Source organism: Hermetia illucens, chromosome 1 (assembly GCF_905115235.1).
Source record: "Hermetia illucens chromosome 1, iHerIll2.2.curated.20191125, whole genome shotgun sequence".
NCBI classification, from domain to species: Eukaryota; Metazoa; Arthropoda; class Insecta; order Diptera; family Stratiomyidae; genus Hermetia; species Hermetia illucens.
The window spans coordinates 96,273,667-96,297,057 of NC_051849.1; the positions used below are offsets into that span (position 1 = coordinate 96,273,667).

At 37.4% G+C, this 23,391-nt stretch overlaps 1 protein-coding gene across 2 annotated transcripts in view; it reads right to left on the bottom strand.

Moving 5' to 3' along the window:
• Nucleotides 1-4,624: 4,624 nt before the first annotated feature.
• LOC119646389 overlaps nt 4,625-23,391 on the bottom strand; it is a 340,942-nt gene continuing 322,175 nt past the window's right edge. For both annotated transcript variants that reach the window (XM_038046834.1, XM_038046833.1), the window contains exons 5-7: nt 13,392-13,474; nt 5,572-5,699; nt 4,625-5,503 (exon numbers count right to left, since the gene is read on the bottom strand). In XM_038046834.1, coding sequence (XP_037902762.1) covers nt 5,279-5,503; nt 5,572-5,699; nt 13,392-13,474 — 436 coding nt within the window. In that variant the 3' untranslated portion in view covers nt 4,625-5,278. The remainder of the gene's footprint in view (nt 5,504-5,571; nt 5,700-13,391; nt 13,475-23,391) is intronic.

Below are 23,391 nucleotides of genomic sequence, written 5' to 3' on the forward strand. Positions count from 1 at the left end.
CCTGGTGGCAACCACCTCGTCTTGAATGGCACACATAAATCCCTCCGTCTCAGCAAATAACTCACAAACGCACAGTCATCTGTTCAACAAATTGTGGCCAAAGACAATTCATGTGTTTACCGAACATCGCTTACGACATCCATCATCGATCCGCTCTTGGTCTGACTTCACTCAGAGGATTGAAAGATCGATCCTTCAAGTTAGGTAGACTCAGCTCACAGTCTGCCTTGCGAACAACCGCGTGCAAGCGAATCGTCCGCCATTTGCTCTAAAAATACTAGCCGTGATGCTGTGCGGCAACGTCAACTACACCCCTTTCCGACGTTATGAGGTAGGTTCATTCGCTCCACGGCAACATTTAGGTGGTGCATTCGGAATTTGAACATGATATTCCATATTTGCCACTGCATATTTTCCAGACTGGTCTCCGTCCACAGCAATATTCCGAATACATGTGAAAGGAAGGTCGCGGTTCAAATCTCGCTGGAGGCAGAGGGATTTGTATCGTGATTTGACGTCGAATACCAGCCGACTCAGCTGTGAATGAGTACCTGAGTCAAATCAGGGTAATAATCTCGCGCGAGCGCAATGCTGACCACATTGTCTCCTACAGTCTACTGTAGTGTACCGTTACGGTCTTGAATGAAGTGCTCTAACACACTTCAAGGTCCTGATCCAATATAGATTGTTGTGCCAACGATTATTATATGCCAGTGAAGGGATAGCGAACACATTCACTGTACTTATTTTATCCTTCCCCGAGAAATGCATCTTCAGCATCAGCTTCACACGTCACAGGAATTTGGACAACAAAGCATCCTTCAAATCACCAACTTGAGCATGGGTTTGTGCCGCAGCGAGGTTAACAACATCGAAATTGAGACGCTCAAAGTGATGTGTGGCTTTACCTAACAAGATAGAAGTACAGGTTCTTTGTGCAATTGTATTATTGTTGATCCCTTTTCTTCTCTATGATTTTCTAATGACAGTTTCAATTAAATTTCCTACAATCATGTAATTCAGAAAGAACCATCAACATTTAAAGTCAATGGGCTTCTGAAGCTTTAAATTTTATATTTTAAAAATATTTGCTGCATGCCCAATCCTTGACTTCAAAAGATACCTTTGCAGCTTGTTTGACTAAATGTTGAAGGGAATTTGGGTAAATATCTTCTAAAAAATGCAGTACACAGATACGTAAGAATTTCTAACAATGTACAACTAGAACTACATGGCAGCTCAAATTTCCTCAGATAAGGAAACACACACCAGGAAACCTGATATGTGCACTTCCTGTTCAGAACTGGCACTTCCTCAAACTCTCATTGATCAGATCAAAAAATTCGAGATAAATATTTTAGCGATGCAGGAAATGAAGTTATTAGGCAGTGATGTATCTGTCTCTCGAATTCAAACTATATACTTTTAAGAGCGAAAAAAAACTTTAAATCATGGACAAGATCACAGACTTCCGACCAATCAAAGAAAGAGTTGATGCACTTCAAAGGAAATCTAAATTTTGCAACGATTGGCTAATGAATGGAAGATAAGGACGACTCAGTCGAAGACGAATTCCACCTCACCAGAACAAGATACCTACGCCGGATGGAATAATGCAAATGATAATTTTACCTCAATTATCAAGTTGAAACGCGCAAAAATAGCATCGAAATATGTCGGAGCATTAGATGAACAAATTGTCCAAACCGACACCAAGAAGCAGTAGCATTGGCGTAAATTGGAGACAGACGCAATCAAGACGGCCTGAAAAAAAATATTGAAGGCTAACCTTGGCGCAAAAAAAGGAATTGTTTGACGAAAAGTGCTAGCAGTATCGGAAATGAAAGAAGAAACCCAAACATATAAATGACGTGATCTGTAGATTGAACAATAGCTTTAATGTACATAATTTACGATCTGTTTACAATTCATCGAAGAAAATAATAGGAAAAGTCTAGCCAAAAACTTTAATTTGGACAGGGACGCAGTGGAAAATCTTATTAAAGGTATGAAACCCATATTGGCCAAATTTCACGAGCTCAAAAACCCTATTTGATCTGGTTTTCATTTGTCCTATTTATAAAAAAAGTGAAACACTCTGTTGCGAACTATGCAGTATATGTTACAAAGTGCTGTCACTGAACTTTAACATTGGAAAGTTAACGATTAATCAGATATTCTCATTAAAACAGTTACTGGAGAAATTTTAGGAATATAATGATGTCCATCAAATTTTCTTTGACTCCAAACAGGCATACATACAGCTCGGTACTGAACAAAATATTGAAGTTTCAGCGATTGGACTCATTAGAATGACAATGAGTTAGTCTAACGCTCAAGTAAAGCAGCTAATAAGATCAGCAGGCGAATCATTTTTGCTAACAACACATTCTACCTCCTACTGCAAAATATCTATAGGAAAATTAAGTTCACAATATATAAACCGAGTTGCAGAGCAAAAAATCAAAGTTTTCAAACTTCAAGTATTGAGAAGAATTTTAACTTCAGTGAGCATGGACGGCGAACGAGATGCCGCATTAAATTGTACCTATTATACGATGAACCAAAGACCCCATCCACATGAGATTCGCAAATTCCTGTAGGCAGGCCATGTAGAACGTATAGACGACAGAAGAATTTCTAGACAAATACTCGAAGGCAAACCACCTGGAAAACCGCGAAACAGATGGCAGGAGTCAGTGAACGACCCAACTTACACGACCAGAAAAAATGGAATGAAGGCTTGGGAAGGCCAAGGACAACATCGTACCGTAGCGCCACAGAGGAAGAAAAACACTAAAGAACATTTATTCAGTATCAAGGAGATTTTAGAGGTAGGCTACAGACCAATTAGTTACGGTCGAGTAGGTACTTGAGAAATGTTAATGTCTTCCAAAGTTTCCTGGACTATACGCAAGCATATTATATTTGGTGCAATATGCTTCGATTAGTGTATGGATCGAAGCGTATTGCACCATATATGGTGGCGACATTATAGTGTCCTTTTACGGATTCAAAGCAAAATTGTTTTAAAATATACCTAATGCAGTTTAATTGACAAAATTGCACTTAACTCACTAACATATTCTCATGTAGTACTTAGTCCAAAAACTGATAAAATTTGGCATCCAAACTGATGAAATAGAGGAAAACCAATAGTTTTGTAAGTCAGATACAAATTATCGAATGCCTTTGAAAAGTGCGTACGCGAAATTTTGGTGCAAAACAAGAATACCAATGAAGAATGTGGTACAACCAACAGGGTACGAGCTACTCGATGAGCCGCAACTCTCACGGTTATTATACAGGGGATAGGCCACGTACAAGGAATGGACAAAGGTCGAATACCTAAACAGATATTCTTGTGGAAGAATTGGGAGGCGAGAGTCAGTAAGCGCTGGAATGATTCTGTTGACGAAAATTCCATACTGCGGGAAGCTCCCAGAGGATTTGCAGTGCTACAAGGACAGGGCCGATAATAGGGGAATTTTATTTACCTTATATGGATAGTTATCACAGTGCTATAATGTGAAATATGTCGTTAGCGATTAATCCGATTAATTGGTACAAATTGGCAGAGAAAATCTCAATAAGTGGTATAAAAACAATGCACTTAGACCCGTCGGTATCCGTATTATTTTTCTGCTCCAGGTCACTTAATATGTCTAATATTCTCCGGCTTAAAATCTTCATTCGTACTGGGACACCGAGAAGGGCAAGATAAACCATGTAATTTCTACAGAAACCGAGGGGAATTTTAAGAATTTTACTGATCTGTTGCTAGATTTTCTTCCCCAAAAATTCAGTCTCGGTTTCATTATAGTTTTGACATAGTACCATGCCTTCGAAAGAATTTAGCCTCTTTATAAATAAAATCACTCTTGAATAGTCATAATGCCAATTTTCCTGGTCAACAATCAATGCAAAGTCCAAATACTGTAGAAACATCTTTCTGATCCTCAATTTTGGTATTAGCTATTTGTTGTTCTTCTAAACTTTCATTCGAGCATAAATACGCGGACTCAAAAATATTTGTTTATCAAATTTATAAACTGAACCAATCCAAATTTTTTCCGGAAATCAAAAACGGAAAACAAATTTAAAATTTATTTATCCATTATTTTGGACCTGACAATTGCGGTTTTCAGTGGCAAAAAACAACCGAAATGCACCACGTAAAATGTAGATGCCACATGGATTTCCCACATGAAAGGGAATGTTATTTTGATGATCTAATTCATAAGCACAAGGATTGCCAAAATATTAGCGTGATCACTTGTCAACACCACAATGTATTATAGAATGCCTGGAATTAGATCCAATTATTAACTGAAAATAATGAATTTTCAGACCTCCATTCTCAATATAGGCATTACCAAATGTCCCAGAATAATCGCACAAAAAAATTTAAGATTATGAAAAGCGAAAATGCTTACGTCTCAAAAAACTATGAATCGTGCAGCCAACAATTATTCAAGCAGCTTTCGTCTATCCAAGCGTACAGTACCTATTTCATAAAAATTGACGAACCACTCGCAATATTATATCTCAGCAAAAGCAAAATTAAATCCAAAAAGCTGCAGAAGGGACCAACAAGATAAAATATTAAATAAAAGATGTCAAATACAAGATTGTGTGATGTATAATAGTTTTTCTTTTATCTTTCTTTACAATTTCTTCTTATTTTTAATATTTCTGTTTTGTTTTTAAAGTATAAATTAAAATAATTACAAGAAGATAAATATATAGACATTTCTATAATCTCTACACATTATTTTCTGCTCTCTATTCCGTTTTACTCACTTTTAATATTTTCTCTTTCTCTTTTGCATGCCGCTTGTCCTACGGCACTGCAGCGCGGGCCGAAACTCTATATAGCGTTGTTGTTGATGGTATTGTAAAAAGTTAATATAATATAAATTGTTTTCTTCTTTGTTTGTTAATTAGAAAAAGAACATCCTAAAACATTTAAATCTTAAACGAAAAGGTTTTTAGATTTAGATCATAATAATTTTCATCTGTTTTACTTTACTTATAGTTTCTTTTTGTCCTTTTGTCCTTTTGTGTGTTTTCACTTCAACTACTTTACAAACTATTTATAAATTGTTTTCTCAGGAGAGTTATTTTGTTTTTTTTTCTCATTTCGTAGGTAAATCATTTGTTTTATAATCATCCACATTCTCCTTAGTCTGCTCTTTCAAATAGAATATTTTCTTTTGTGAAAATAAATTAAAAAAATATAAAAAACCAGGTATACAAAAAACAAATCAATTATTGCCTATTGGATAACACAGCAAGTACATTTTTTCTTCTTTTTGTCCTCAATGACTACATGACTGGCCGAGATGGGTCCCGGTATGACTTGATTCGATACTTGGGTTTGGGGTGCTGTTTGCGTTTTTGTATCGCCATTTGCTTTATTGCCGGTTGCCGACATTGTTTTGGAGTTCTGCTGAGGCGACTTTGTACCATTTTGTGCTGGCGTTGACTGCACATGCGACACCTGTAAACATTATCGAAACAAGAATACATTTAATTTTTGAATAATTTATAATTGAGAGTGTTTATCACCTCGGTTTTTGTCGCTCCATCAATTACTGCTGTACCATTCTCAATTGCATGATTACCGGTGTCTTTTTGTGCATTACCATTGGCAATCGAATGGCTTGCGTCACCTGTCGGCGTAATAGGCTTGCCACCTAAAATTTAAAACAGGATTAGATTAAAGGCAATGGTTACAACATGTGTTACATAAAGTCGCGACATTGCTTGGATTTCCGAAAATGTATAAAACATGAATCATATGAAAACCAAATGCCTTATGGATAGTCGGGCTTAGTCTTGTCTGACTATTAGATATCACAAACAGTACCCTTCCATCATCAAAATCAAATAAACGGTGATCAAATATGGGGTTAATTTTTAAGTTGATAGTTAAAATGAAAACGTGGAATTCTTTTTCTAAAGGGTTTTTTTATTTGAGACTACTGACCAATGTACGAGGCCAGATAAAAGTATGATAGCATGATCACTCTCAAGACCATTCGACATCTACGACGAGGGGATGTCCTATCATGCGTCCTTTTTAACCTGGCCCTCGAGAAAGTAATCCGTGATGCTGAGGCAAATGCAAGAGGTACGATCCTCTTTAAGTTCACTCAACTTCTGGCCTATGCTGACGATATCGGCATCATGAGAAGAACGACCCAAGACGTGCAAATTGCCTTCATCCAGATCGAGCAAGCGACGCTAGATCTTGGACTGTGGATCAATGAAAGCAAGACAAAGTATATGGTAGCAACGTCAGCACCAAAAACCAGCCAACCAATAACATCAAGACCCGCGGGTCAAACGGGAAGAATAAAGATAGGAGACTACAAGATTGAGACCGTTGATAATTTCTCCTATCTAGGGTCGAAAATCACAACCGATAACAGCTACGATGATGAAATTCCCGTACGGTTGTTGGCAGCCAACAGAGCCTATTTCAGTTTACAAAAACTGTTCCGCTCGAAACGTCTCACCATAGGGTCAAAGCTCTTACAGTCCTCATATATTCCTCGGAAACTTGGTTCTTCGCAAGAAAAATTGCGAACTCTTGGCCGCGTTCGAGAGAAGAATCCTCCGAAGAATTTTTGGTCTCCTGCATGAGGATGGATGATTCCGTAGCCTACATAACGACGAAATAGCGATGTCATGACCGTCAAGTTGTGGCTAAAATCCAGCTCATTAGGTTACGGTGGACGGGCCGTCTAATCCGTATGGATGCCTCCTCCTCATCATCCTCTGATCTATAAGGACAATATCTATGGTAGAAAAAGAAGACGAGGCAGACCCTGCCTGAGATGGAGCGATGGCCTAGGTCAGGACGCCAGGCAGCTTTTAGGGCTATCGAATTTGTGGACCTCGGCGCAAAACCGGAATGTCTGGAGTCCCTTATTTAGGCAGGCCTAGACCGGACACCGGTTGTTGCACCGTTGATGATGATTCTTCTGATTACTGATGGAATACATGTTATTTCACCAATGACTACACGAATGTTGGTCTTCAGGTGCTTGCTGGGGCATCCGCATAGCATTTGTCTTTCATGCTTCTCCACAAAAAAGGCCAAGTGGCATCACCAAAACGGCACAATTTTCGAACTATTCTTGAAAAAGAGCGGTTTTTTTCGTGACTTGTGTGGCACATCGCCACCGTCTTGCTGGAACCACACTCCTTTCAAGTCTTCTTCATCAGTTTCCGAAAAGAAATGGTCATGGTCAGTGCTAACAAGTCTCGGATCGTGAGATAAGCGCTAGTTTAAAAATTAACCCACATATTAATCACCCTTTAAAAACTAGCCCCTAACTCGAGGCAATTTTCTTTAAAGGAAAAACGGAGATGACATCAAAAGTGATTTTAATAGCAGATACCTGTCCTTCTCCCAACCCCTTGGTAAACCAGATTATCCACTTTTTCGATACTATAAATTTAAAGCAGTAAAATATCCCTCGCATCAACAAAGATTTAAACTGAGAAAAGGCGGTTCAAATTCTTAACTTCAATAAGCTCAAATAATAACAATCTAACTAGATCAATGTCTTGAAGCGGGTAAGAGCACTTCATTCAATATCGTAGCGGTACACTACAAGACCACAGTACACTGTAGGAGGCATTGTGGTAAGCATTGTACTCGCCTGTGATTATTATCCTGATTTGACTCTGCTACCAGTGAAATTTAAACCGAGACCTTCCACTTAGTTATAAAACCTTGTAAACTTTCACTTCAAATATAAATTTTGAACCGTTTGGGCGACAGCAACAGTTTTCATTGCAACTTTCTTTCGGAACTTCGAAATAGCGGCCTTTCAGATTTCTAAGGAAATTTTTTATGAGTTTTATTATGATGCAGATTTTTAATTGAAGTTGTTCGTGATATTGGATAAATAAAATAATATCAAGATTTTGGAAAATTTTATTTCATGTTATGTTTTATTCTTACGTATATTCATCCTTTAACATTTCAAAGAAAAGGATATTACATCCGAAACGAAAAGGATATTACATAAAAATGGAAAAAAAAATTATAACAGAAAGGCAGTGATTCCGAAGAACTAAAAAACAAGTCGGCAAACCGGAAGCTGGACGCATCAGGTACGAAAGGTTTTGTGTATTTCTTAGTACATAGCACGTAATATATCCATATATTATGTGAGAGTATCCACTTTCGGGTGATATTGACATTCATAGTCTTCAATTTTCAAAGAAGCAACAAATTTGAGGTATTATAACTTTGTTAGTAATAGTGCAATTTCCACCAAACTTGGTGAGATCATGCTCTATATTATAGCCTATATCACTGCAAAATTTCATGGTACTAGGAACTTAAGGAGGGTTTCTAACCAATTACAAAAAATTGTAGTAATATACTATTATTAACTTTATTTAAACAAATATTGGCATGGAAGGTATTTCGGAGCCCAGGCACCCTATATTGGCAGCCTCCTGATTTTTTTCAGATTTTTCGGTTTGGTAGTTTCTGAGAATGGCCCCCTTAAAGAAGTGATCACTTTCAACCCCCCGCGCTCCTCACCCTTTCAACGAATGTCAAAGCTAAGATCGGATTTGAAAAGTACTAATCGAGACCTTTAATTTGATACCCCACATGACTATATTTGATGAAAAAAAATTTTACACCCCCCTTTTGCATGTATGGAGACACCCCCTTAAATTCGACATAAAAGGATGTAATTCACTGTATGCGTGAGCGTTCACAGTTCCCACCTTTCTACCAAATTTGGTGTCAATCGCTATAACCGTCTCCGAGAAAAATGCGTGTGACGGACAGACAGACAGACATACAGACGGACAGACAGACATACAGATAGACAGACAGACGAACAGTAAACCGATTTGAATAAGGTTTTGTGTTTACACAAAACCTTAAAAAAGGAATTGACTATAGAAAATTGGAGAAAAACCTCAAAGGGAATTGTAAAAAACTTGAGTAGTGGAGGAGTATTTCCCTTCAAAACGCTAAACAGATGTGTTCTGGGAAACATTTAAAATGTTGACGCCCAGCAAAAAGCCCAAAGTGACTCGACGCATGGTCGAATAGAGGATGATTGGGGCTCAACTGCATCTTGGCTACTACAGGTTAAACTATTTTTTAAATCTTTCTTTGGCAGGAAAATTTCCTTGATATGACCCCCATTGGAAACTGTCGGTTATATCAGAAGTGAATGATCAACAAAATAATGTAGTTGATATTTTAAAGGAAAGCATCAAGGGCATGTGAAAAATTGATAGTGGAATGTAAGAAATCTTTAAAAAACGAATAAGCGGTTTACCTAGGAGGATTAAATCTTTTATTTCAAATGAAATAATAGTTGTAAAATATTGAACGTACTTGCACCAAATACTGATTTAGTTAGTCATTAGTACGAAGTGTCTACGGATTGAGATGAACGAGAAAAATGTTCTCCGCTCGAACCGATTCGCACAAATGCCATGCACCATACATTTCTCCATCCAAGTAAGATAAAGCACACCATTCCTAACCAACTTTCCCACCCCCAGTTCTCATCCAAGCCTTCTACCACCCTCCCAAATCGAATCTTTTGATTATCCCAACTAGCGGTTTTATGCAGCATCACGGATAGACCTTCTTGTGATCCTGGTCAGGTTACTTCCATTCGACTTCTAAAAATATAGAAAAACAAGTCACTTTTCAAACAAATTGCGAAATCAACCTCAATAGTTCAGTTCAATTCTGGCTGGGGGAAATCTTTATTCACAGAAACAATGCAGACACGACATGTTCTATGAAAACTATTATTTAGTAGGCATTGCCTAATTTATAAAACAATGTCACAATTATGCGCTTTTAAATGAGGAGTGCACTCCCAGCATAAAATGACTAAGAGTAGTTCCTTTATAAAGTCTCCATAGATGATATGAGGAGGTGAAAAAAAATCCTGAAATTATTTGCGTTCTGTCAGATTTCTTATTTTGAAGTCATTCCAACGAACTTTTAAAAACTTTTTACTATCAACAACGGTTCTATAAAATCTGTTTGAAACTTTTTGGCTAGGCCTAGCCACTTTTCAAAAGGGCTGTGAATTTAATGTCAAAATGCAACTCATATCCGTCGTCTTTGAACAATAAAAATATACTAGAATGTACTGTTAGGAAACGGATTTTCACCACAGTTTTTAGAACCTCAGTTATCACAAACTTGAATCGTGTATTTTTTGTGCAACCCAGCTAGGGATATCATTACATCAGACTCAATACTAAGAAGTACCCTAAGAAAATACACTCAAAAAAGGAAAGGGCACAAAACTCCCAACTAATCCGAATCTACTTTGATTGCTAAAAAAAGATTTTGCAGTGTTTGTTACTTTAATTTTTAATGTTTTACGAACGACCGTTCAGGAGCTTGCTTGAGAATCAAACGTGAAATATACGATGGTTTCCTGATGAAACCCCTAACTTTATGAAGAGTTTGGAAAACCAAAATGAATTGAAAGCGATTTGTTTCTTGGTCTAGTATGACGTGCAATCCTTTGTGATGGTGGTTTCAAAACTGGACCACGGCGAAGTTCCAGGGCGTTGCGCTTTCTGATGCGAAGTTGCATCAGAAAGCCTTGGTGGCAATCTGGTAGTTTGTGATCGGACTTCTCCATCACAGTTATATAATGAATGTGGAGAATTAATGCTAACAAATTAGCGAAATGCTAACTTGACATATGCAGCATTGATCAAGAGAACAGACAACCGACCATGGAGATATTGAACGAGTTGGACTATGGAGTGCTTTCTCGGGAACTTAATACCATAATAAAATAGGTCCATAAAAATGAATTAGTTATGAAATAAATTAAAAGTCCTTTGGACACAATCTGCTGCCTCATATTTGACAGAAAATCTGTCAACTTAGTCCTGTGTTTTTTAATACAATTCCGTAATTATAAAAAGGATCCCTAAACCTGAAAAGGATATAACCCAATTCCAATCATAAAGACTAATGAGTGAGAAAGCAACTTGCTCACACTTTTGTTCTTCACGGACCGATTTTTGGGCTTAGCACACAAACAATAAAAAAAGGAGTGTTCGACACCACTTCGATCACGATGCTCCCAGCGGACTGCCCTGAACGAAACCGTTACCTGTTTTCGTTTTTAAGGTTTTGTGTGAAACAAAACCTTATTAGAATCGAGACGGTGTCTGTCTGTCTGTCACACCCGATTTATTCGGAAACGACAAGACCGATTGTCACGAAAATTGGTGAGAGTATGTAATCTGGTGATCCCGTTACATGCAGTAAGTGGCGCCATCTTGCGTTAAGTTTAAGGGGGGTTCCCCATACATGTGAATGGAGGGTGCAAATTTTTTTTTCACAGAATGTAGCCATGTAGGGTATCAAATGAAAGGTCTCAATTAGTACTTTTCGAATCTGGTTCAATATTTGATATTAGATGAAACATAGGGGAGTGAGGGTTCAAAATATGACCCACAAAAAGTGTAACAGGTCTCGTTCTCAGAACCTATCCAACCGAAAAATCTGAAGAAAATCACAGTGGTGCATCTCTACGAAATCTAGGCCTCAAAATATATCCGGTTCCGATATATGCACAAATAAAGCTAATAATAGCATATTTTCACATTTTAGAAATTTACCCGGCACCCCCACTCCAACAATTATTAACAAAGTTATAGGGGGTGAAACTTTACAATTTTTTGTGAATTTCGTGCACTCTACAACCTGCATGACGTCATCATCACATATCAATTCGTCAATACCACAACAAAATGAGTTCTTATGAATTGGGTCGCAGAGAATTATTTTGTTTTAGTTTTTTAGTTATTTGTCAGCCAGACATGTGTGTATGTAGGTATATATGCGTGCTAATGAACTTTGCGGGTAGTGCCTAATTCAAATAGATGTAAGAAGTAAATCGGAAATATGGGTACGATCAATTTATATACGTGCATATATGTGCACAGTATTCGTTAATAGGCAGTTTGTTTGTTTAGGGTGAGCGTGATATCTATGGCAGTAATATGTACGTATGTCTCGTAGTTTGGAAAAATATGAAGGATTATGTTGGATTTGTATTATAGCTATATACGGACAGAAAAATGTGCGTTGAAGTTTCTCACATAAGATGAACACAAAATCTTTATACCCGAAGCGCGAGCTTCCGGTATTCCGACTTGTTTATTTTTTGTCGAGAAAAATAGTTTTCTGAAGATTTTCTTAGTGTACAAGAACAAACATTGAACTTAGGATTCCACTTAGATGCTCAACAAAGATACAATCCTTCCGCTACTCTTCTCAACCTGTGTGACCTATTGATTGTCATTTTCGCATTTTAATCAACTTGTCTGGGGGGACAACTGACCCGCCCGACAAACTACTCTGTGGGTTGAGATTCCCGCAAGCCAAGGTATCTTGATGACAAGATGCAGACAATAGTTGATGAAAACGATTCGAGTGACAGTGCCACTTTCCATGTACTGCTCCTATATAACAGCGCAGGAAAAACATTCGTGCGGAACAGCATCCAGTTGATGTTGGTGATAAGTGACGGCAGGCATGATGCTGTTATGCTTCGGGTGACATCGCATTCGGTTTCATGTTTCCGCACTCAATCTTTAGGGTGCCCTTTTGGAACGTGATCGGCAATTTTGGGGGTGAAAATTCTTCTAATCAGTGCTTATCAATATCTTTTGAAAGATTATGATATGTCCACTGCTGAACAACAAACGAAACGTCAAAACTTCAGCGTAACTGACATTTACAGTCCTTTTGGCTAGTCCGAATTTGATAATTTGATTTAAAATCAGAACTGCAATTCAGCCGTCATTCTCTTTTCCAGAAATCTCTTCCTATTTTTCCGTTTTTCCGGAGTTTTCGCGTTATTTTCAGATACCGCCCGAATTTTGGTTTTCACGGTTTGTAATTAAGTTATCTGATTGTTGCCATTATTACCAGTGACATTAAGTTTATTTTATTTTATGAGTACCTGAACGACAACTGATATAAAATCCTCAAGAACCATGTCCCTGATCACTGGCATTTCATAATTTCAAACCTCTTGCTCCTGTAATTTTGATTATTGATGATTTAGTTGTTTAACCATCTCACCAATTTCGACAGCTATTGCGAAATTCAATGACTGGATTCGTACCACTGATAATATGATATTAAAAAATCCAGCGAATTTACAAACTTGATTAACTTATATAATCCTAAAATTGTTTTCACTCCTTTGCGGAATTGCGGATGCCAAGTCTTCCGTGTTGTAGTATCACAACGATTTTTGAATTGACACACGTGATATTACTTAAGTTTTCTTCATTTTCGATTTATGTTGAATGTTACAAATAAAAAATAAAATACCCACCTTTAATCATATTAACAATTTCATCAGCTTCCCGCGACAGGTCGCCGCCTGGTCGGAATGGATTGTCCCATCCGGATTCAGTGCTGAAAAATACCAAGGGGAGAAATTTCTTGTTAACTTCCATTCCATAGAGTCATTATGATAATAAGTACATTCAAGTGTTAATTGAAAATTGTAGAACGAGAGGCCGATGTGACTGAAGTAGAACAATATAAACACATGGTTCATAGTACGCCACTAAGTGGTGTGCTAATTTATGCAAATGGCTCACATATCCCAGCATGGGGATGAAATTGCGGCCACGAAGGAACCCTCTCGTTCTGGTTAGAATCAAAGCGAGTCGATTGGGATGCTTCTGGTAAACGTTTGCCTTTGAGATATCATATTTACCTCGAGTATCTTTTGTCGTACTCTTGCCGAGGCACTTCTATCACATAGTAAAGTGCTCCGCCATGTGTCTGCGAAGTTTTCATGTTGCACTTTTCGTTGTACTCCACTTCACAACTTTCTCGTGCGCGTTGTTTTTGATTAGGTTTAGGAACAAAATTTTCGCTATTATTTTATGAAAAATAGCGAACTTGTTTCACTTTATCTACACAAAACACCACTCAAAGGGTTCTTCCTGATCGTTGAATGTCTGATAATTTTTAACATTTTCCATAGGATAATTCGAGCTGGGGATGAGTGTTACGGTGTAAATAACGTATCGGAAATAATAGCTTAATCTGACAAAATTGTACATTCGCATACTACATTCTTTTTGGTTGAAATTTTATCATTGCCAGAATCTCACACAAAATAGAAAAGAAATCGAATTTACACATTTGTCATTCTTTGCCAAACCGAACAATGGGAAAGGCATAAAATGAATAGAACATACAGAATAGTTTTAAATTTGCTGGAAGATCTTGACAAATATCAACCTTTAAGATAAAAACGTCAGAAAAATTATGTTAAATACATATGAAGCCCAATGGACCCCAACAACTTTAAGGACCTGCCACTTTTTACATACTTACAATTTATTTTATAAAACTGAAGTGTATTATTATTCTATGACCTTTTAGAGTAGTTTTAAGATCAAACTCACAATTTTGAGAAAAATGGTTAAAGCGAATGATAATTTGAACCTCCTTGGGATCCGCTGGACCCCTAGTGAATGTTACAAAAGTGGGAGCTAATGTAAACATTGCAACTAAAATACAATTGCAATGGAACGAGTGAACTTGATTCTTCCTCTGCTATTGCTTCTCGAGAAATTCATCAATTTTCGTCGGTCATTTTTTTACATTTCCAGCGATTTTTGTATAACCTTTGATTCACTTTATCGCATTCATTAAAATGAATCAAATAAACAAAATTGTGGCATACACTCAAGCAGTAAAATTTATTTTTAAGTTATATTCTAAGTGCGTATTTGAAACCAAATTGCATCTCACGACACGATCTGAGCGATCGTTGGAAGTTCCGTCAGATGAATATTCGATTGACAAAAAAGTCATTAAAAATCCAAGACAAATTAGATCAGACTTGATGACGATTCTTTAGATTACATCATGGAAATTCAGTGCCTTAATGGGGGCATGGGTATTTCAAGAATACTAATTTGGTAGAGACAACTTTTTGCGAATACTTTCTGAATCTTCGGGTCTTGTCGTTCGTTTAAAATGGTGTGTACAGCTTCTTTGATGTCGAAAATAATTCAAGATTACCATTTCCATACATGAAATCAGAATCTCGATTCTAGCCACGATGGGATATGATACTTAACTGGAATGCACATCCACTCGTATGTGCATGTAATAGTTATGGAACAGTTTCTGCAATCTAACCATGTGTAATTTAATTTGCTAATCTCTCGTTGTTTTTCATGACCATCGCACCAACAACGTATTTCTCAATAAAAAAAAAATCTATAATTACAATTACTCCATCAAAATACTGTCGTCATCCTTAAAAATAACTTAGGGCAATAAACGCAAGACTAATTCACCTTCTAGACATCTAGAGCATTCCGATAATGAAGCTAAGATGGTCATGCGTATCAAGCAACTCAACTGCGGTGTGCACCTATGCAATAGGAAACGAATAATGCACAATTTAGCGCATGCATTTGGTGCCGTACCTGATTTGCGCTTATCATGGTCTAGTGTACTTAGCTGGTGCCCTTTCAGCGATGCTGATATTCGCACATGACATTAAAACACTCGTATCAGAACGACGTGTAAATGTTCATGCACTTGGTAGGAATGTGAAATCTATTTTGAGAGTGGCAAAAGAATTTGGGATATTCCAACAATTTCAACGATATAGAGTGGAAATCAGTGCTACCATTCCGTACAGATGATTGAGGAACTCTTGCTTTTCTTAGAATGGAATGGTTTGCATACACAACACTGTATCTTGTTATTTTTTATAGATTTCTATATTTTGACGTTCACACTTGCCGACATGGGCTCTTGCGAGTGGGTTCATATGTGACGTGCGATGTTGTGACGAATCCAAAAAGGACCTAATGCACATAGTAAATAAAATAAAATGATTGTTGAACTTGTTGAGAAAACAGTACAATTTCTGCTCTGGTGTCACATGATAATCGTAGCAGGTAGTCAAATGTTCCTTAATCTTGGGAACGTTTGTCCTGAATCAAATTTCAACAGGAATGTCCAGCGCTATTGCACAATGGGAATTATAGGATTTGATTCACCGAAGATGCGGATTTGTCAATCGAAACGTCGGTATCATCAGGACAGACAATTTTGCTCATGGACAATAGACCAAGTGTGAACTTATACAAAATCGTTTAAGAAATTCTACTGTGGCTTTATGAAGTTTGGATGACCAAAAGCCCCCCTAAAACAACTTTGGAGAGATATGTACGATAAGACAAAAGTTCATCTAAATATGGTCGTAAATGGGCTTGAAGAAAACATAATTCTTGATTGGAACTCCAACGTCCTTCAAAGAAAATGTTCATAGAATTCAGCTAAACCTGTTCTTGTGTGTAGGACAACTAAAGAACATAACCCGCCCAAGAAAGGATGCCATTTGCGGGAGACATTGTTCTCGCAAATAAGTCTAATATATTATTCCAATAATAGTTGATTGATTTCCGTCAAAGTTAATGATGTGTGTTTTATTGAAGTTTAGCGTAGGTTAGCGTGCTTAACTGTCATTAAAGAGGTCCTGGGCTCGAATACAATCACTTTTCCATCCTTCTCTAATAATTCTTATCTTCAACCCATATCCAAATCAAATACATCTGTCCATCGAATTATGAACGAAATTTATTATACCGAAATCGTGCATTTTCTGTAATTTTTTTTAAGTTGTCACCACTTTAAATGACATACATGTCAATACATTACCATCAGTGCATGATTAATGTCTGTTTGGCGTCTGTTTACATCAGTCAACTTTTCACCTTTTGTTGCATTTTAATATGGATAGTTATGTTGAGCAAACAGGTTGTTTGAAATTTTGTTTTTGCTAATGAAATTTCGTGTGCTGATGTATTGAAGCCTTTGAAGATTCTGCTCTGCCGCATACGAATGATATAAAGACTTTAAAAGTCGCCTTATACTGATAGAGGATTTGCCTCGCTCCGGACGCCCAGCTACGTCAAACTCCGATGAAAACGTTAAAAAAGTGAAAGGAATGATGCTCGAAATTCAACATACGAGCCTAAGAAAAATTGTTAGTGGACTTGGGGTTGGATATGAAACTACTCGACATATTCGTCGGAAGGACGATTGTTGAGGATTTCTGATTCATAAAACGCATAATTACTGGTGATCCAACCTGGGTTTACTAGTTTCACGAGACAACAATTGTTCAAGTGGCGCTTCGAAAACGAGTGGAAGCCAAAAAAAAAACAGAATGTGATGAGAGAGCTGAAGGCTACTTTTTGGTCATAGAATATCACTCGCTTTTTGATTGTAAAGAAAAATCAAACTATGTTGTCACCCTCGTTTGTTTTTTCATTACCTAGGTTTCGACTTTAGTCGTTTCATTCTGTCAAAAGTCGCTCAGTATTCTGAGGTTTATTAGAGTGAAGACTGGTTCATTTTGCGAAGGGCTCTAGAGCTGCAATCTCCCAGAGTATTTTGGATGATTGAGATATGCCAATATACATCATGCAGCCGTTTGTATAAAAACGGATTGAAATGCAGAAACAAAAACAATGTGGAGACTGTCATCATTATGAGTCTGCTTACACAAGAATTACAGTTCGAGCTATTGGAGTGAGAGAAATTAGTTACCACAAAAATTGTGTCTTGTTTATCCCCCGAAGTTCAAATTCTGGCTTTTTAAATTTGTCTGAAGACCTTCATTGAGATAACTGATGATTTGATTCTTTTGATGATTTAGAGCTACATTTCTGAAAAAGAACCTGGTCTAATAAAATTTATTGGCAGTACAATGCAATCTGGCCAGTACATGGACGTAATAGAAAACATCTTGATGCTATATATCCACAATATGCAGTTTCTGCGAAACGAATATACCTTTATGCAAGGCGAAGCACCTTGCTATATCCAGATCTAGCATGAATTATCCAAATTCACTGAATCTATTGCCCTGGCCCCGCAATTCTTCAGACTTAAACCCGATAGAAAATTGTCCTGTTACCAATTTAAAACAAAACAAAGAAGTTACCAAACCACTGGATGCTATAATCCTACATGGCGTAACAGCGAGTAGCTCCAAAAAGGAAAACAGAGTCTCGAATAAGGACGGATATCATGAAAAAGACCTTTAGAACACAGAATCAGAAACGAATTGAGCAATGGAATGCCCGCACATTCAGAGAAGCATTAAAGTCGACACAGTTGGAGAAAGAAATGAAATGATATGAAATTTAAATTCTGAGGATTAGTGAAATGAAATGGTCCAAGACAAAATAAATCACCACAACGGCTACATAGTGATACCTTCAACCAACCGTTCTAACGTGAAAGTCAATCTTAAAAAGGGCAATAGCGGCAGGTTCCACACCGAAAGTACCACATAGTAGCACCATCCACCTACAATGGAAGTGCATTTGAGGCAAAGCACGAATTCTATTCGCAACTAAAATCTACAATAGGCAACATTCTGATAACAAAACTGACACATTAGAAATATCAACCGGCCACACGGCTAAGCACTATGAAAGACAGCGAAAAACGTCTCATTGACGAATGTCAAGAGCCCAAACTGATAATTAGGGAAGGACTTTTTCTTCATCTTTAGTCAATATTATAGATAAGGAGAGGGGATTCTAGGAATTGAGAAGGCAGATAGAACACAACGAATCAACGAATTAATATGGGAAAAATAATCAAAAAAAAAAACCTTAACCCACATCAGGCCTGCATAACAAGCCAGAAAACTCTGCAAGGAAAATATACAATAAGGCCGCAGGAGCGAAAGCAGCAATGAGAAACCAACACTTATGTGAATGAGAAAGTATGAACGTTCACAAAGAGTATACGACGCAACCTATCCATAGGAATCTTAGATGGACACCTACTGACTATCCCTCGCGATTAAACTGAGCAATAGACAAATAAAAATAAACACATGAGAATAGTCTTTAAGAGTAGGAAATGAAAAAATACAGCAAGGCGCACCGACAAATACTAAGGTAGTGAACATAATTCATTAAGTGAACCATCACAAAGCAAAGGGGGTTGGGATATTGTGATGATTACCTAAAACAAATTCTAAAAGACAGAACGAATAGCCGCATTGTGGAAAAATAAAAAACCGGTTGACATTCCCAAGCAGACAACTTGAACTGAAGGAATTGCCGGAGCATTACACTACTGAATTGTGTAATCCGTGGCTTTAAAGTCCACTCCAGAAAGGACATATGACAATCTAACATAAAGGAGGAATAAGCCCATGTGAAAGAGGATCTGTTTGATCACTAACTATCCTACGACGACTAATCGTAAAACAATCTATATAGTGGAATTCATCTCCATGCATCACATTTGTGGATTTTGAGCCAGTAATCGGCGTGATATGGCGGAAATCTCAAAGAAAATATGGCTAATAACATACAGGTACTCTACGACGAGCCAGAACTCGTTATTCTACACAGTACCAAATTCAGCGAATCCTTCCCGCCGAACATGAGTATCAAATAAGAATACCAACTCTTTCCTATACTGCCCAATATGGTATTTGACTAAATAACGACAAAAGTCAGCCTACAATCGAAAGGGACCAAAAAGAAACCATTCAGTCGATTGGAGGGATTGCAATATGAAGGTGTTTTCCATGAAGCCACTTTTTATATTTATTTTATTTAGCTTAAATGGAGATGTGTCGTAGTAATACAAGGCCTTCCCAAAAGATATTTCCCATACGTAGTAGCGGAAGAAACGTTCGCGCGCTTAGTTCCTTTGGACATTGAAAGAAATTAAATTTCTAAAAATTCACCAGGAATTATTTTTGAAATTCATGACTAAATTAAAATAAGGCCATAACAGAATATTTTGGATGAAAAAATTGTAAAATATGGTCCAGAAATTGATTTTAATGAGTTAGTAGGGGGAATGAAGGATAATGTAGGACACTCTGCAAGGTCGAATGGAAATTCCTTAAAACTCCTGAATAAGAAAACAAGGCAACCATTACCATAGATTAGACAAACCAGGCGGGGAAAGATGATGGAAATCCGCATAATTGACGGACAGGAGCAAGGCGTGATCTTTTCGTAAACTCTGACAGCCGAAGGTGGGTACTACGCCTACTCTGCTTCCTAACAAGAAAATGTCCACATGAAAACGAAAGATAATCTTTAAGTACTTTTCAGGAATTGCAGAGAAATTAGGCAGTATTTTTTTGCAGAAGCAATAAAGCTTCCTTTCACATATTGGAAAAAATGCCTTCATGGAATGAAAATAGAAACAGCTTTGGTAGTTCATCTGGTTCACTATCGGTATGAAATTCAACAACGGTGACATTTAGAAGAGGAATGGAACGCGCACAACACAGCGAGTATTCAGGTCTATCAAAAAAGGGAAACGTAGGAATAGAATTCAACATAGAATGAAATTGTTTAAAAATGGTGGTGTTCGTTCGATTATCAGGAATTCTGGATATTGAATAAACAATACCAAATCTACGATATGATAATTATGATTACAGAGCAGAGAAGACAGAGCCCAAATTCCTGGACTCCATAAGAGCTTAAATACGAGGGATAGATAGATAGATTTAGTCAGTGTAGTTACTCAATAAAAGGAAAAGTGAATAGGATAAGTAGATTGAAAGACTCATAAGGATTGGCACTAGGAAAGGATACGGGAATAACAGAAATATGCTGCTTGTTCGCAATTGAAAAACACTGTTACTTGATTTTGTTATACATTAAATTACTTCGACCGCAGCGAAGAACTTAATATTCAACAAGAAAATTAAGGTTAAACAATCCAGGAACGAATCAGGGTCCCGTAATAAACGTAAAAGCATGAAGTATAATTACAATTGTAAATCAAGTAACACGGGAAATTTCATTTGTAGTATGCAAATTGATATTTTTGGAAACCAAATTATTTTTAAGATTGACAAGAACGACAAACACCATTGTATTTATTCAATACTAATAACTAACAAGATAGGCGTTGATTAGAAAAAACTTTATTGAATCGTGTAAATTGACAAAACAAACAGAAATGATCAAATGGGATACCATAAAATCTGGACCTTGAATTTTAAACCACCATATCTTCCTAAATATCCTAATTAATAATATTTTTCCGGCGATTCTTTTAGATGCATTTGAAAAGTATAATGAAGCTAGAAATTATAGGCAAATCATACTTGGGGTAAGAAATGGTCCCGATCTACAATGACGTAAAATGCCAGTGCTACCCTAAAAAACAAAAGACTATAAGAAATGATTTTTACATAATAGAACCATAAAATCGGAAACTGCCTGCTCCCGACTCCCCACTTAAGTTTTTTGATAAAGATCGACGTTGAATAAGATTAAGTTATAAGTGACCACTATCTATCATTGAACCGAAGTAGTAGTAAAATATCGGAAGTGATCTGTACACTGGCTGGATTCCTTTGATGTGTTGGAATAGCCCTTTACTATCTGAAATACAATACATAGATTTTTCGCATTTCCAGGCAGTGATGAAATATATGTGTATATCGAACACATAGCGTCTCTGTTGTTGAGGGGAAGTAAATTTCACCATTCATTTTGAGAGAAGTAACAACGAAATAATGATCCTAAAAGCCGGCTCTCGGTCTTAGTGACACCACCCCTTTGTGCAATATAGGTCATCCAAATTTCATAGTATTATTTTACTTTACTTTGGTTTGAGTCTGGCATTGCATTTCTGGATCTTGAGACGGCGTTTGACCGTGCGCTACATGAGCTCATCTGGTATGCTCTACCACATCACCTAGTACCAGAACAACTTATGCGATGGGTCAAATTACTCTACTACAATCCGAAAAGTAAAGTTCGAAGTGTGACGGGTATATCAAAACCGGTTCGTGCGTCTGGCAATGTTCATCAAGGAAGCGCCCTCTAATCACTCCTCTTTGTTCTTGTTATGGACACAGTTACACGAAACATCTAGCGTCTAGCGCCCTATACACTGCTTTGTGCAGATGATCTCGAGCACGTTGTTCAAAAATGGGATGGTCGTCTCATGCAACACGGTCTCAGATTGAATTAGGATAAACAGAATTTTCGTCGGCCGATCCCCATGAAGCAGGCATTATCACTGTCAATGGCAGTGACCTGCCCACACCTGAGCGATTCAAATATCTCGGATCAATGCTATCACCCAATGGTGAACTGCGATATAAAATTGCTTCACACATTAGCGCAACCGGAATGAAGTGGTATTCCACAAATGGTCTTCTTAATGTTCAGGCAATTCGCGCTAACAAGAATTCATTTGCAAAGATTTCTTGGAACATCGATGTCGATGGTAAACCACCAAATCGCCGGCCGAAACAACGGTGAATTGATACATTGAGTGGCGATTTGAAAGCCTTACCACTGCATCCAGATCAGGCCTTTGAGAGAACACCGGAACCAGAACCGAACACGAAGAGCCGGCCCTGATAGTAAGTGGAACAAAGATTAAAGAAAAAAAGATCTGATTTGAATCTGCGCTTCAATTCCATCATTATTACACTTAATCCTGAGCAAGTGAACAAATTGCAGCAACAGCCATTCGAACTTAACGAAAGAAGTTTATTTTATTCGAAACACTATGCAGTAACAGTCATCAGCATACAGATTCATTCTCAAAGCCTTCGTCTCTGAAAATAATGCTAAATTCACAACCTTCTCCTCTTCGAACCCGTCCAATCAATTGGCTTACAAGACAAACTTGTTAAGTTGATCGCAATTGTCCCTAACCGAAGACTTCAAGGGTAAACAAACAAGTAAACTAGATGAAGCCCCCAACTTTGTTAGTAAAAACCTACCTAGGATCTCAAAAAAGTTCCTACTTGCAGTCTTTAGTCTATGAACAATGGTTATTTTTCCAGCAAGATGGCAGAAGGTGGTTGTCATAAGCAAAAAAGGCAGCTCCCACAAGCCATAAGATTTCAGACCCATCTCCGCATTATCTAACATCGATTGTAGTAACACTACAATACAATATATTGATATTGTTTCTAACTAGAAATTTTTGGTTCGGAAAATACCACGCACGGCAAAGCAGTTAAAATGATGCGATCGAAGATTACTTGATAATTCTTGGCATGTACTACCTAACAGATCCATAAAAATCAAACAAAGGTGTGTACTTAGCGGTGACAATCTAGATACACTGGTTTTACATACTGAAGCTTGAAGCTAATATTAGGGCCATAACAGTAAGTAGTTTTATGAGAGTCATACGTCATTGCACTGGCTTGTCTTAGGATCGGTGGACAAAAACTATTATACAACACGGAGATCTAGCAACAAGCAAAGATAAAGCGTGTTTTTCGAATAATCGCCATTAATCTGATAGAGCGATGTTTA